At 43.5% G+C, this 16445-nt stretch overlaps 1 protein-coding gene across 16 annotated transcripts in view; it reads right to left on the reverse strand.

Annotated features, from left to right (window-relative positions):
• The window catches only part of PLCB4 (phospholipase C beta 4), a 399612-nt gene that overhangs the window by 21292 nt on the left and 361875 nt on the right, over positions 1-16445 (reverse strand). For 15 of the 16 annotated variants that reach the window (XM_077115609.1, XM_077115566.1, XM_077115557.1 and 12 more), the window contains 2 exons: positions 6070-6119; positions 5917-5982 (listed from right to left, as the gene is read on the reverse strand). In XM_077115609.1, the coding sequence (XP_076971724.1) occupies positions 5917-5982; positions 6070-6119 (116 nt within the window). The remainder of the gene's footprint in view (positions 1-5916; positions 5983-6069; positions 6120-16445) is intronic. The other variant, XM_077115640.1, reaches the window with a different exon arrangement.

A 16445-nucleotide genomic window follows, 5' to 3' on the forward strand; every position in this document is an offset into this window, starting at 1 on the left:
GAGCTTTCAGGAGTAATGTGAGTATTTGAAAACATATATAAAATGTGATACAAAAGAGGCACTGAATAAATATTAGCCACGTTAGTTTTATATCAAGAGACCCTGGAATTCAAAAGTTTATAAATTACACTGACAAAGTAGGTTGAATAAAAGAGTGGGTCCCATGTGTATTTAACGTGGGGGAAGGAATTCATTCATAAGCTTATTATCACTTGTGACTTGAACTTCAGAAGTGCCTGAGGATATGAAAAACAAGGAGTGAAATGTATTCCTCTATTCAGAAATTCTTTCAAAAAGCACTCAGAGAAGCAATGGGCAAGTACTGCATACTTGACAGTGGCAATTTAGCTTTGTCACTTGACCTAAGGAATTCTGAAGGCATTAAAGCACATTATAAGAAGATGTAAAATTCTTTTTTAGGTTTTGATTCTATTATAATATGGACCTCGAGGAAGCTAGAGGTCATTTTCTGCAAATGAGAGCAAATTGCATTTTTCAACCTGTCAACAGGTTACTAACACCAAAAGAAAATGGAAGGAAAAATGGCAGGGGATTTTAAGGGAGAAAAAATCTACCAGAGCTACCTCTAAATGGCCTCACAGAAAAATAAGTTCCCATCTTAATCTTCTGGTTAAGTGCACAGTCTGTTAACTAAACTGAACGCAAAAGTTTAGATAAGGGAATCAACTGACAACTCGGCTCAGAATTACGCAGGTCAAATACTAAAGAAATGAGGCACATCTTTCCTTGTAAATATTCAGATGATGAGTATATTTAGCAACATCCAAACCAGATGGAGATTTTCTCAGTATCCCATGTGTGCTGTCACTGCACTTGACACAATGATGGGAACTTGTTTACTTGGTAAAGCATCCAGTATCCTACACAGAATAATTAACGCAGTAAGAGTATGGATTCTGGATTCAGATATGTGTTCAAATACCAGTTCTGCTGCTCTCGATTTCTGGGAGATCAGTTAAATTGCTTAATCTTGCCAATTTTTAATTTCCTCATATGCAAGATGGGGATTTAACTAGACATAGGGAGGATTAAAGAAATGGTACATGTAAAGTGTGGTGCAGAGTACCTGGACAATACTGAGCATGCAAACATTCTAGCTACTGTCATTCTGCTTTTAGACATGGTATTCCTCTTGGTCCATACCTCAAGGACAGACTAAATGAGAACGAGGCCAAAAAGTTTGTTTCCAACTAACCCAATGTCCAAAGAGGTGCCTTCTCAATGACAGAAAGAGGCACTGAATAAATGTTAGCCTTATTAGATTTATATAAAGATATAAATGAAACCTTTTATATACTAAGTCTATATGTATTTATTTAAATGGAAGGAAATTCTGTTGGATAACACCTTGTCATATGGGGACCAATCCATTCCTAATAATTAAACATTCATTTAAATTGCATTCGTTCTTACTCTTATCCCACTCCCTCTATGGCTTTTCCATATTCCAGCCTGTTGCCAAAAATCAACAAAATTGAAACCATTATTTTAAATAGCTCTGTCTCAGCCCCACACGTATAATCAGTGACAAGTTTCCTCTATGGGCAATGAAAGTAATTCCATTGGGTGGAATTGTTCATGAAATCAAGCAAATAGTCTTTGAGTGGTCTATCAAAAATCCACTGAGATATCAGCTCAATAATACAGGGAACATATTTGGGCCAACATTAGGCAGACTTTCTCAAAGATCAGAGACCATTAAAGAAATAGCACTATTCTAAGGCTACGCTCTTTGAATATCTGGAGTCATTCAAAAGTATATCACTTTTTAAATTACATTAAGGACAATGTGATGGTGACTCAGTGGCAGAATTCTTGCCTGCCATACTGAAGACCTGGGTTTAATTCCCGGTGCCTGTCCATGCAAAGGGAAAACAAAAGATTATGACAACTCCAGCTCACCAGGACATGCCTTGGTTTGAGGCTTGGTTCAGGGTAAGAGGAATTAGGACTGAAAGAGATGGAAACAGCCCAAATGTCCATCAATGGATGAGTGGAGAAACAAACTGGTATATACATATGATGGAATATTCTGCCCCAGTAAGAGAATAAAGCCATGATGCATGCAACACCATGGATGAACTTTTGAGGATGTTGTGTTCAGTGAAATTACCCAGAAACAAAAAGAACAAACACTGTACGGTCTTACTAATATGAACTAACATTAACGAGAGAACTCTGAGAATTAAAGTTAAGAATACAGGCTTTCAGGAGATAGAAAGAGGGTAGAGATCAGGCATTTGATGCTGAAGGATATAGAATATTCAACAGGACTGGCTGTATAGATTCAGAACTGGATAGGCCAATACTATCTGATGGTAACACACTACTGTCAGTACACTAAGCACACCTGAGTGTGAGTATGGTTGTAAGAGGAAGACTAGGGCACGTATGACACCAAAAGGAAAGATAGAAGACAAAGACTAGGACTGCACAACTTAGCAAAACGTAGAGTGGTCAATGATGGTGATTAAATTTACAAATATAAGAATGCTTTTACATGAGGGAGAATAAATGAATGGCAACATTGCAAGGTGTTAAAAATGAGATAGTATACAGAAAAAAATCCAATCAGTAAAACTAGAATCTAAAGTTATCAGTACATGTAATATGCTTCCAGTAAATGTAACAAAGGGAATAAACCAAAGTTAAATGTCAATAAGAGGGGGTATAAGGAAGGGGCATGGGATTCTTCATGTTGGTGTTTTTCCTTTTATTTGTTTTTTACTTTTTATTCTTCATTTTTCTTTTTCTTCCTCTTTCTCTGCAGAAGAGATTTCCTCATATAGATTGTGGTGGTGAATGCATAACTAAGTGATTATATGGGAACCACTGATTATCTACTTAGGATGGATTATATGGTATGTGAATAAAACTGTTAAAAAAAATGAAAAAAGACACAGGTGTTGGAGAAAATGTAGAGAGAGATATGTACTGTTCCCTAGTCGTTGTTGGTAGGGGAGTAGAATGGTGCAGCCCCTCTGGAGGGCAGTATGCTATTTTCACAGGAGGCTAAGTCTAGAATTGCTATATGATCCAGCAACCCCATGATTAGGCTATGTATCTGGAAGAACTGAAAGCAGGAACATGAATGGCCATTTGCACACTGGTGTTTATGGTGGCAGTATTCGCAATCTGCAATGGATAGAGATGGCCTAAGTGTGTATCAACTCATGAACAGAAGGGCCAGCTGTGGTGTATACATACAATGTAATATTGAGTGGCTGCAACAAGGAATGAAGTTGTGAGGCAAGCAACTAGGTGAATGCCTTCAGGACAGTATGTTGACTGAAATGAGCCAGAAAAGAAAAGACAAACATTATAAAACCTCACTAACATGGACTAACCATAATGTGTAAACTCTAAGAACTGAGCCCAAGGCTATAGATTATCAGAGGAAGGCTCATCGTAAAGCTTTCTCGATTGCGAGCTCTTCCAGCAGTCAGAGCTATTCCTGAGTTGTCATGGTTATTTCTAAATTCTGAGATGCTGCGCTCTTTACGTATAACCTGGCCAGTCCTGGAACTTTAGGCATCTGCCTGACACCAGAGACTCAGACTAGAGTTCTGCAGCTATGAAAATCAGCATTCCCCTGCACAGCAACTGTTTAAAAAGCTGAAAAACAGATCAGACTTCAATTAGAGATACGATTGAAACCTATCTGGTTAGGTCTAAGGTAAATGAGAATAAAGCATAAAGGAGGGCATTGACTGTATTTGAAACCAACTTCTTTGTGAGACCAAAGGAAGAGGGCTTATTTGGTGCCAAATTTATGTTTTTTGTGGCACGCTAATTTAACTCATATGGTCAGTTTATTTGAACACCATAATTATGTGGAAACTTGAACAGGAAGTGAGATCTTGCTGGTTTGTAAAAGTTAGTGTGATGCCCCGATACATCCCAGAGTAATTTGGGCAGAAAATAAAAAGGTATCTGCAAAGCCCACTTGAGGGACTGGGGAGAAATGTGGAAATTTTAAGGTTCCCCATCTGGGGAATTCCAGATATTCTTGCAAGCTTTGGGGACTAACAATTTAATCGGTGGAACCCTCAATCTTGGGGCTTTTCCTTATGAAACTCAGTCCTGCAAAGAAGCTAAGCCTATTTATAATTATGCCTAACAGTCATCCCCAGACAACTTCTTTTGTTGCTCAGATACGGCCTCTCTCTCAAAGCCAACTCAGCAGATAAACCTATTGCCTTCGCCACTATGTGGGACATGACTTCCAGGGGTGTAAACCTCCCTGGTAACATGGGACATGACTTCTGAGGATGAGGCTGGACCTGACACCATAGGAATGAGAAAGCCTTTGAGACAAAAAAGGAGAAATGAAACAAAATAAAGTTTCAGTGGTTGAGAGATTTCAAATAAAGTCAAGAGGTCATTCTGGAGGTTATTCTTACACATTATATAGAAATTCCTTTTTAGCTTTTTTTAGTGCATTAGAATAGCTAGAAGGAAATACCTGAAACTGTCGAACTGTATTCCAGTAGCCTTGATTTTTGAAGATGATGATATAACTATATGGCCTTTACAGTGTGACCATGTGATTGTGAAAGTCTTGTGGCTGACATTTCCTTTAACCAGTGTATGTACAGATGAGTAAAAAAAAAAAATAAGACCAAAAACTAAATAATAGGGGACAATAAGGGGCATGGGATGTTCTGGGTATTCTTTTTAATTTTAATTTTTATTCTTATATGTATTTTTTTGGAGTAATGAAAATGTTCAAAAATTGATTGTGGTGATGAGTGCAACTATTTGATGACAATTGGTTGATTATAGGGTATGTGAAGATAATCTCAATAAAATTGCGTTGCAAAAAAAGAGAAGCCCATTATAAACTCCAATCCAGAGGGAGAGAGGAGAACAGGCCAGCTGAGAGCGAAAGGGAAAGATGCTTTCATGAACTTGAAATTGCATTCTGTCACTAATTGCTTAAATAGGAGTGTTCAAAAAAATACCTATTGTGATTTTAGTTAAAAAAAAAAAAAAAAAGAGAGAGAGAGAGATAGAACCCAGGAGTCCCTTCAAGTTAAGAAATTAAGATTGTCTTCCTCTCCTTGCCCTGAAAGGAAGAGGAGAGCTGCAGCCATTGTGGCTATTGCAATACAGCTTTAGAGAAGAGAGGAATCCTACATCTCTCTCCTTTCCCGAACATGCAACTAGTCCACCTTTCAGGCGGCACTGAAGCAGGATGTTGTTTGGGCACCATGATGTTTTTAACCTATAGATGAATCCCTGGGGCCATCTCCTACAGGTCTCTTAAATCTGCAACTAGTCCTTATAATTTCTCACCATCATTGTCAAAAGACCTCTTCTTATGGGTGAAAAGAAACAAAAACTCAATTTCAGAAGTGGGCCACCGGGCAGGGTTTACACAGCGGTGGTGGTGGTCGTTGTGGGGTGAAGAGAAGATTATCTCCTTGGTGCTACACAGTGGGAAGCTCAAAGCTTGCTATCAACTCCCCCATGGTGGCAACCTACTGGCAGTGACGCAGGGAAGTCAGGGAGCTGGAGGCTGAAATCGTCAGCTGATCTTCAGTAGTCAGGCTATCGCCCAATACTTTATATAACATCATATTATATAACGTCAAACAGTTTTTAAATGAATGAAGCTTTGCTATGCTTTGGAAATAACTGTTAAAGACGTAGATTACAAATCAATGACAACCAATCCCAAATGAATCCCAGCTTTAAATTCCATTGCTAACCAGTTAACATGAAGGTAAGGCTGATATCAGCTTCTAGGTACTGTTTTCTTTTTGGCTGTGGATGGTGTATCACGCTACACACAAAATACTAGCTTTAGGGTCTCATTAAAGAGCTAGAAGTAAACAACAAAGAACGAAGAAAATTATACCTACATAGTTACACACATACAAAACACCATACCTTCGCATGTTTCTTCTTCAAAGAATTGAGCTCCTTCTGTTGTTTCTTTAAATGTTTCAAGTAAGCCTGTGAGAAAATAAAGAGGATCCAAAATAGAGAAACAAAAATAAATACAGTTTCACAATATGCATAAAAGACACCAAGCAATTTTACCTTCATCTGCTTTAAATCTTCTATCCTCACTTGAGGAATAAGTTCAATTCCTAAAAGAAGAAGAAAGAAAGAAATCACTGCCTTATAAAAAGTATAGAGAATAACTGATAATATAAAATTCATACAGTTTTGAAGTAGCTTTACATGTAATGCTATGGACATAAATATCTTAATTTTTACAAGGCAATTAACTGGATATTTAATCATAATACTTATTGCCTTAGGTTGGGTTCCCTAAAAGGAAAGCCTTAGTCAGGGATTTGTGTGCATGTGATTTGTGGAGGGAGGGCTCTGAGGGAGAAACCTGGAAGGGTAGGAGAGAAGCAGGGTAGGACAGGGAGAAGAGCAAGGTATCTTTCCAGCTGAATTCCAGCCTCTGCCTGCTCCTACAGGGAGCTCTCGAGCATAGCTGGCACTACCAGAAGGCCGGGAGGCTGGGCCTCTGCAACCCCTTAGCAGTCAGCTGTGGACTGCAGAGGAGGGAAGTGTTGCAAAACCACCCAGGTATGTGTAGGCAAAGCAGCCACCTCTGTCTGGGGGCAGTTCTCTGGAGAAAGGGGCAGCAGTGATTGGCTATCAGTCAATACTCACAGCACCTGGGGAGTAGGGAAGGAGCCAGTAAAGGAGATTGGACCAGGCACAACAGCATCTAAGACAGTCATTTTTATCTTTGTATTTCAGGAGACATCCTACCAGTCAACTCAGTCCCGACTCCTTTCCCAACTTAATCATCAAAGAAGAAATAAATCAATAAATCTTTTTTTTTCCAGCTTCTATCCCCATCAAAATTAATTTGAACATTTAAGCAATATGCTAGTGAGCACAGCAGTGTCTTTAACATTACAGGAAATAGGGAAATTAAACCACCAAATAACAAGACACTGCTTAGTACTCCAGAGCACTAAGAGAAATGTTCCAAGTGATCCTGCTATCTGAGGGGCCAGGTGTTGCCATGGCAACCACTGTGTAGAAAAATCCTCAAACGTGTTCTATTTGACTGCAGATCTTCATCTTAGGCAAACAAAATGAATGTGCACTCTGTCCCATAATTGATTTCCATCAGAATCCCAGAGGCTAGGTATGATATATTCCAGAAAGATAAGCAAGTCCCAGGCTCTTGTTTTTCAGTTGTATTCATTTTAAAGAGATCTGTACATTCAGTGAAAGGGTGGTTAGGTTGAAAAAAGTGTGCCTCAGCTGAAAGAAATTGGTGTTTTAATCTGTAACATTTTATGATCAGTGTGTCAAGGCCTATGGAGCTCCCTTGAGGCTGATGTGACCAGCTAACCCCTTGCTTCACTGCGGGTGGTGAGGGGGGTGGGCACGGGGCAGTGGTGGGAATCCTGCATGGGTCACAGTGTCCCACTGTTGGGTCTCAAACCTCCCCGGTCTGTAAAACAAACCCATAGAATTTGGTGGCGTGCCAGGTCTTCCAGTGATGCAACACTGAGACTTTGACTCAGTTTGATGTGACTTTTTCTTTGAGGGGGCGGATCTGAGTGGGGGATCTTGGTTTAACTGAGCCTTGATTAAGAGGAACATAGGAAAACATGAGCCTCGCTCAATCACCTGGTTTTGTGCTCAATCACCTGGTTTTGTATATGCTGCATTTTTCTTTTGTAAAGAAACAACTTAAAAAAATTTAGGTTTCACACACGTGATTTTGTAAAAGGTAAAAAGAAGAAGGAAAAAGAAAACCAGCATTCAGAACAGGCATACCTGGCAGACACTCAGTTCCATCTACACGCCTAGAGCAGTGGAGCCAATAGAACTTTCTACAAGGATGGAAATGCGCTACATGTGGACCCTTCAATCGATAGCCGCTAACTACATGTGGCCACTGAGCACCTGAAATATGCCTAGTTTGAATGAGCAAGTCAAGTATTCCTTTTTAAAACAATTAGTCACATTTTTTTTTATTGTGGCTAGTAGCCACTAGATTGGACAGCACAGCATCCTATAGAGGTTACTCAGCACACTCTGAGCTCTTGAGATCCTGGCTAACTGAAGTTTTACCATGTAGGTTTTGTTCTTTTCCATATAGCTCCTTAACAATAATTTGCTTTCTCTCAACTATCACGTGGAAATTAACTAGGAGCTGAGTTTCCTTAATGCCTTGTTCTTAAAATTCAAAAGAAAATAAAGCAGCATTAGTGTGGTGATGGCTGTTTCTCCACGTGTCTTAGAGAAACAGTTCAGAACTTCACAGTGCTGCAAATGCTGTTGGGATCCACCTTGTCTTCCCAAATCCGTGCACCCTAGGTGACCTCTAACTGCCAGCATCCACATTTCCTGGCCTGAGGACACCATCCTTTACTACCCATCTGGCCAACAAGAATTGCTGGGGAATTACCCTTGCCCCAGCTCTTAACAAGAGACTGCAGAGTTGCTGTGTGAATCCCCCAGCTCCCTGCCCTGCGAGGAGATACCTCTGAGGTGTGCTTTCCACACCAGCTCCCAGTTCCACCCTTACCTCGTGCTTCTTTCAAGGACATTAAGCTCCAGGAGCCTCAGAGGTAACGAGTTTGAAAACATTGATGCTTGGTTGCCTTCCCTTCCTTGTTTCACTTCCCTTCACCCCTGCCAGTGTTCACCATACCTCCCGGGTAAACTACTTGCACTCAGGGTCTGCTTTGGAGTGACCCAAATTATGGAAGTTCTCTATAAAGAAAATGGAATATTGCTTTCTCAAACCGCATTTCTTCTCTGAAAGAGCTTTGAAGTTCACACACGTCGCCGCCATCACCATCACCACCCATGGATAGACATGGGAAGAGCACCTACAAAACTTTCCTTTGTACTTGTGTGCTACTCTCCTAAAAGCCACTGTGCTAGATTGAATTATATACCCCAACAAAGGTATATTATTAATCTTCATCCACATTCCTGAGGTTGTAAATAGATCTCTTTGAAGATGCATTAGCAGTTAAAGCGTAAACTCATTTGTGAGAAGGATCTGCTAAGATCCAATCTAGATGTGGCTCAACTGATCCAGAGTGGGCCTTAATCCAGATTATGGGAGGCTTTACAGAGAGAAATATGAGGAGATCAAGGACACTGCCATGTGACACGAAGTAGAGATGAAAGCCAAGGAGCCCCAAGGACCCCGGTACAAGACACTGCAGACCTCAGGGAGAAAGCGTAGTTTTGATTTGCTGTGATTTTGGACTTGTAGGCTTCAAAACTGTGAGACAACAAATGCCTGTTGTTTAAGCCAGCTATCTTTATTGTATTTGTCATAGCAGATGGCAAACTAAGACAGCTACCATGCCATGCAAAATAACTGGCCCCTCACGTACACCAAGCTCGGCTGAGCCTGGCCACCACCACACGCATCGTTCCATACCTCACTCCTGCCCCATGAACTTCAGCATCTGTCTCACTGTTTTCCTATGTGGGCATTCCAAAGCATTTAACATACTATTTAATATCCATTATTAAAATCTATTTGATTACTTTAGTAGTTTTCTGGGTGCTAAATCAAATACCATACAATGGGCTGGCTTAAACAATAGGAATTTATTGGCTCATGGTTTTGAGTCTAGAAGACCGTAATCAAGGCATCAGGAATGCGATGTTTTCTTCCTGAAGACTGTTGACTTTTGGGGTTGGCTGCTTGTGCTCCTTGGTCCTTGGGTTTTCTGTCACATGGCAATGCATATAGCAGCATCTCTTCCTTTCTCTCCTAGGTTCTGTTGACTTCCAGCTTCTGGCTGCACCCTTTGCTTCTCTGTGTGTCCAATTTCCTTTGCTCATCTGGAGTTTAGTCATACTAGAATAAGGCGCACCCTCATTCAGTTTGGGCACACTTTATCTAAAAACATCTTCAGTGGGTTCACATCCAAAGGACCAGGGGTTGGGACCTGAACATGCCTTTTGCAGGGGACACGGTTCACCTCCCAACAATTATTTACCTTGTTTCTGTACAGCCTTCCACTCATCTCCATTGTACCTCACCTCCCACTGGCAGTAATAAATGGGATGTTAACATAGATTGAAAGCATCCCTCCTCTAAGAACCTGAAGCTCTTTCTTATCAGTCTCCATACCATCAACTTCACTGTCACATCCACCAAGCATGCTTGTTCCTCATCATAAGAGTGCCTGTTCCCTTCAATCTTTTCCTTCTCTAACACAACTTTCTGTTCTAGCAGCAACTCCACCTGAGAACTAACTTAGGTGTTTGTGATCAGTATGGCTGACTGACTGTGAAAACAGCCACAATTCTCCACCCCTCCTGTATCCACACCCATTACAACATGACTTTGCAGCATTTCTCATCAAGAGGTAGTGTCTGTTTCCCAAGACTTTAAATCTGGGCTTGGTCTATTGATTTCCTTTGGACAATGGAATGTAGCAGAAATGACATTATGCCAGTTCCAAACCTATGACTTAGAGATCTTGTACACTTCTGTTCTCCATCTAGAGCCCTACCATCACCCACGTGAACAAGCTGAGGCCAGGCTAATGGAAAAGGACACTCTGTGGAGAGCCGCCTCCCGGGTCAGGCCTAGTGGACACGTTGCAGCCTGCTCTAGAGTTCCCCCCGCCCATCGAGTGAGCCAAGATGGCGCCCGCATCCTGCCTCCGCGTATGACGTACGCGCCCGCCAACCCTGTCTACCAATCACCCTTGTATACGTGGCGTTAGCCCATTGGGTTTGGATTTTGTATATAAAGGCGTTACCCGGACGGGGAAAGCGAGACGACCCGCAGGGAGCCGTACCTGACGGCCGCATAGAGGTTGCTCCCCCGTGGGGTATTTTAGCCCGCGCGGAACCTGTTACAAAGAATGCAAGCTTAGCTCCAGTAAAGGTCTGTGCTCACAACCGCCGCGTGTTACGGATTCGTGTCTGCCATTCAAGTCGGTTTGTCTGCGTCTGTCTCTCTCTCCTCTGTCCCCTTCGCCGGCCGGGGACCTGACGTCGAGAGGGACGGCTGCGGACAAGTGGTGGCCCGTACGGGGAACCTCTTCTGCTGCCTTTCCCCGAGCTGGTGAAGACGTGCTCCTCGGGTTCACAGCGGAACCTCTGCGCCTGATCAACGTGAGAGGGTAAGTGCTTTCTGCTACGTGAGAGTTAAGGGCTGTGGGCGTTCAGGTAGCCCCAGTGAATCGGGAGAGCTCCCCGATTAGTTAAGGTCCAGTGCCGACTGCAAGCATAGGGCAGTCAGGAAGTTCACCTTTATTGCCTCCCTTAAAGACCCTTTTGGAAATAGCCCCTGAAAAAATCCAGATGGCAGAGGTCGCTACCTTCCTGGGAGCACAAGTCACGTCTACTCATGTCTCCCCCCAAAAGATGTCGCTCAGGCTAGATAACATACGCACCCTAAATGACGTGCAAAAACTTGTGGGGGATATCAATTGGATTCGCCCATACTTGAAATTACCCAACGCTGAGTTAGTACCTCTATTTGACTTGTTAAAAGGAGATTCAAACATAACTTCGCCCCGGCACCTTACTCCCGAGGCGAGGCAAGCACTGCACCGAGTGGAGCAGGCGCTCAGCAGCGCTACTCTGAAAAGAATAAACCCCAGTGAGCCTTTTGAAGCCTGCGTGCTGCCGACAGAGTTACAGCCCACGGCAGTGCTATGGCAGCAAGAACCATTACTCTGGGTTCACCCTGGAGTTTCCCCAAAAAAGGTCCTAGAGCACTATCCTACAGCTGTTGCAGATCTGGCCTTAGAATCAATTAAAAGGGCCATACAACATTTCGGCCAGCAACCTGAAAACCTCAGAGTACCTTACTCTTCCCAGCAACTTGAGATACTCACTGGGTGCATAGATCAATGGGCCATCCTCCGGTGTACATTTCTAGGAAGCATTAACAATCAATTCCCAAAAGCCCCCCTTTTGCAGTTTGTTACTCGACACCCAGTAATTTTTCCTAAAGTAACTTCGCCTAAGCCACTAGTGGGCGCCCCCACCGTGTACACGGACGGCTCCAGCTCCGGTTCAGGAGCATACTATATGGAAGGGGACACTCCCAAAACAGTGCTCTTCCACCCACAAAAGCCTCAATGGGTAGAATTACAGGTCATCATTACAGTCCTGGAAAGTTTTTCCGAACCTTTAAATGTTGTCTCTGACTCTGCTTACGTTGTAAATTCTGTACAAATTTTAGAAACGGTGGGCATCATTAAACATTCATCCCCAGTAAAATCATTCTTTGCCAAATTACAGGAAACAATACGTGTCAGACAACACCCTTTCTACATAACTCATATTAGAGCCCACACAGGTCTACCTGGCCCCATGGCCCAGGGAAACCATATCGCAGATGTGGCCACTCGACAGCTGCACATCTTTCCTACGCTGGTGCCATATCAACAAGCCCGAGAGTTCCATGCCAAGTTTCACATCAATGCAGGTACCCTAGCTAAGCGGTTCAGCATACCACGTGCAGCTGCTCGAGATATTGTCCGAGCCTGCAACAATTGTGCAGAGCAGAGAGCAGTCCCCTCGGTTGGGGTCAACCCTAGGGGTCTCACCCCAGGGGATACTTGGCAGATGGATGTCACTCATCATTCAGAGTATGGTAAGATCAAGTACCTACATGTGTCAGTAGACACATGTTCCCAAGTTTTATTTGCCTCTGCTGAACCAGGAGAAAGAGTCTCCCACGTCATTGCACACTGCCTTGCTGCATGGGCAGCTTGGGGTAAGCCAAAGACGTTAAAGACGGATAACGGACCAGCCTACACTAGTAAATCCTTCCAAAAATTTTGTGACAACATGGATGTCCAATTAAAACATGGCATCCCCTATAACCCTCAGGGGCAAGGAATCATCGAGAGAGTGCACAGGTCGCTCAAAGACTTGCTTAGAAAACAGAAAGGGGGGATAGGTCACGGCTTGTCCCCAAAGGCTCAACTGTCTATAGCCTTATTTACGTACAATTTTTTAAATGAAAATTCACAAGGAATGACACCTGCCCTGCAACACACCACCCCGAGTCCTCCGCATAGAGGTCTAGTCCGTTGGAAGGATGTCCTGTCGGGGCAATGGAAAGGCCCTGACCCGGTGCTCAGCTGGGCCAGAGGCTCTGTTTGTGTCTTTCCCCAGGAACCAGGACGCCAGCCAGTGTGGATTCCGGAAAGACTGGTGAGAACCGTGATACCGCCCGGGGGCGCCGAGGAACTGCTGCCTAACAAGTCAGCAAGTCTTCAACCTGAACCATCAGACCCGGTCTCCAGCTTTACTGATGATGGCGACGACCAACAAGATGACAACAAAAGTGCAAGTCACCCTCCGACGGATTGGAGAGGGAACCAGCTTTAAACCCCCCTCCCCCGCTATTAGCTTCCTTCTAACTTGCCTTTGCCTTTTCAGTACATTCGCAGCGATCCTGTCCTCCCCCTCACCGTGTGACCCGTCTCGGCCACTCAGGGCGGGACGCTCGAAAGCAAGGTCTGCTGCAAAGCCCATGGCTGTGTCCCGGGTATAAAAGGCGGCACCAGAAGTTATAATTTTAGCCATGAGTTGGTCTCTAGGCAAAGTCGCGGTCCTGGCCAGACTAGACTTAAGCCATTGCACAGAGACACCAGTGGCACCCCCGACTCTGGTTGCCGCTCTCCTGCTCCTCCCGTAACCCAGTTGCGAGGCGAAGCACTGCAGGGAGAGTCACGTGGTTTCCGGTTCACGGGCTCTCCGGTCTCTATATGAGGAGGCATTCTGGTTGGTGCCTAGCAAGCCTAGTCCAGACTCCCCAAAGCACCAAAACATGTAGTGGGCAACTCCAGCCCACGGGAGCTCACTCATCAATGGAGACACTGGGTCAAAATAAATAAAAAAGGGGGAGATGTGGAGAGCCGCCTCCCGGGTCAGGCCTAGTGGACGCGTTGCAGCCTGCTCTAGAGTTCCCCCCGCCCATCGAGTGAGCCAAGATGGCGCCCGCATCCTGCCTCCGCGTATGACGTACGCGCCCGCCAACCCTGTCTACCAATCACCCTTGTATACGTGGCGTTAGCCCATTGGGTTTGGATTTTGTATATAAAGGCGTTACCCGGACGGGGAAAGCGAGACGACCCGCAGGGAGCCGTACCTGACGGCCGCATAGAGGTTGCTCCCCCGTGGGGTATTTTAGCCCGCGCGGAACCTGTTACAAAGAATGCAAGCTTAGCTCCAGTAAAGGTCTGTGCTCACAACCGCCGCGTGTTACGGATTCGTGTCTGCCATTCAAGTCGGTTTGTCTGCGTCTGTCTCTCTCTCCTCTGTCCCCTTCGCCGGCCGGGGGCTTGACGCTGAGCGAGAAGTCCCGGACAACACTCCACATGCAAGACCGTCCATTTGTTTCAGCCAGTGTCACCTTAAATCGATGTAAAGGCAGCCAAACTCCAAACATGTGAGAGAGTACAGTCAAGGCAGCAGAATTGCCTAGCCAATCTGCTGAAATTGGGTAAGCCAGCCACAAAGGGAAAGCACACCCCAGGTAAGCTGCAGAGTCATTAGCAATAATAAATACTTTTTTAAATCACTGAGTTTTTGTAGTTGTTTTTACACAGCAATAGCTAACTGATGCAGTGTGTAATACCTTAGGTTCTCTAGTCTCTCTAGTTCTACAACTTATGACCCCCTAAGTCCTACCTTGTCCATAGCCGCTGTTGAGTTTTGGGCATTTGCTAGAGAAGTAACAGGATAAAACTTACAACAACTTAATTCATGCCACCACCTCTTACCTGGGACCTGTGTGCTGCTTGACAGATCTTCTCATTTCTTGTGGATTATTCTATTCCAGATGAGGGCTGTTCTAAAGCCTTTCCATATTTTTGCTCTTTAGTTCTGCTTCCACCTCTCCCAGTAGAGGGCCACCTATCCAACTTCTTAGATTAGTAGAAACTATCTGTAGCACATTGTAAAAATGGCCACAAATGTTTCCCTTCTCATCAAAAGGTGAAGTCTAGTTCTCACTCTCTGAATATACCTTGTAACTTGTTTTGGACAGTAGCAGAGTTTTGAAAAGTTCTCTGTTCTTGAAACTTTGGGAACTCCATCTGAAACTACTTAGCCTGCTGGATGATGGAAGACAGCCTGCTAATTCACAGATGTCAATATGGCCATCCCAGATCATCTGTCTTCCAGTAAACTCACCAGCTGGCCAAGAAGCATAAGCAAGACACACAGAGATCAACCAAGCCAGCATAGACCAACCAACCCAATGAATTATGATCTATATAAAAGGTGGTTGTTTTAATCCAGTAAAATTTGAGGTCATTTGTTATACAGCATAAGCTAACTGATGTACTAACCATCAGAGTTCTAATTCTGTCAGTTATTCCTTTCTATCATGAAAATTCTCTTTGCTCATATATCTTCATAGCTTGGATGAAACACATCTCTGCCTTGCTAATCCAGGAACATTTCCCCATTTTCCATTTTTTTTTTTTTTAACATGGGCAGGCACCGGAAATCGAACCCGGGTCCTCGGGCATGGCAGGCAAGCACTCTTACCTGCTGAGCCACCGTGGCCCGCCCTCCCCATTTTTCTTGATTCAGCTTTTCCTCAGAGCCTTGTTTCACTATACACTTCTCTTGTATTTTCTTTTTATTTCTCGTTATTGGTTACTACCAACCAGTTATTGTCCTCCAGTGATTCAGAAGTAATTTTGTAGTCTTAACTTCTCTGGACTTACTTCTCTATAGACCTTTTGGTATAATACCTTCTCAAAATGCAGACCTCTTGTTTTTTTTTTCCTTTCCTTCCATTTCACCTTTCTCAGCATTCTCTCTTTTTCTCTTTCCTCTAGGCCTCACATCTCTCTTCCCATGGCCCCTTCTCTCCTCAGCATCACAAATCTTACTCCTACTACATGTTTCTGCCCATGTGTATCACTAACAGTTTGAACTTAATGATGCATAGGTCCAAAATCATCTTTGTAACCAAAAGCAGCTCTTCCTTTTGACTTCTCTCAATAGCATAATCTCTGTGACCTGACCTTGAAACCTCCCATTTATTGCTGAGTCTTCTTCTCTTTAAGATCCATATTCAAGCCACCAACTTATTTCTATTCTTCCTTTTCTTCCTTCTTTTCCTTTGACTACTTCCAGCTTAATCCAGGCCCTTCTCACCACTGGCATTCACTCATCAACTAGTCATCTACTTCCTGATATAAGACTGTTGGCTCTTTACCAGACATGGGTCCAAAGCCAAACTGATGACAGAGGCATGGTCTTGCCTGCAATAACCTCTTTCTCTAGTTGTTTAGACTATAAACATTCTGTGAACACGTATCCATATACTTGTATAACCATGTCAATATTCTTAAAATACTCCTTTGCCCATTCAGAGTGCCCCAGTCTTTTCCATCCCAGGAAAAGTAAACTACTTGTCATTATCTGCATTCCCTCCACTCACTTTCCTATACTTCAGTAGGTTGCTT

Source organism: Tamandua tetradactyla, chromosome 1 (assembly GCF_023851605.1).
Source record: "Tamandua tetradactyla isolate mTamTet1 chromosome 1, mTamTet1.pri, whole genome shotgun sequence".
NCBI lineage: Eukaryota > Metazoa > Chordata > Mammalia > Pilosa > Myrmecophagidae > Tamandua > Tamandua tetradactyla.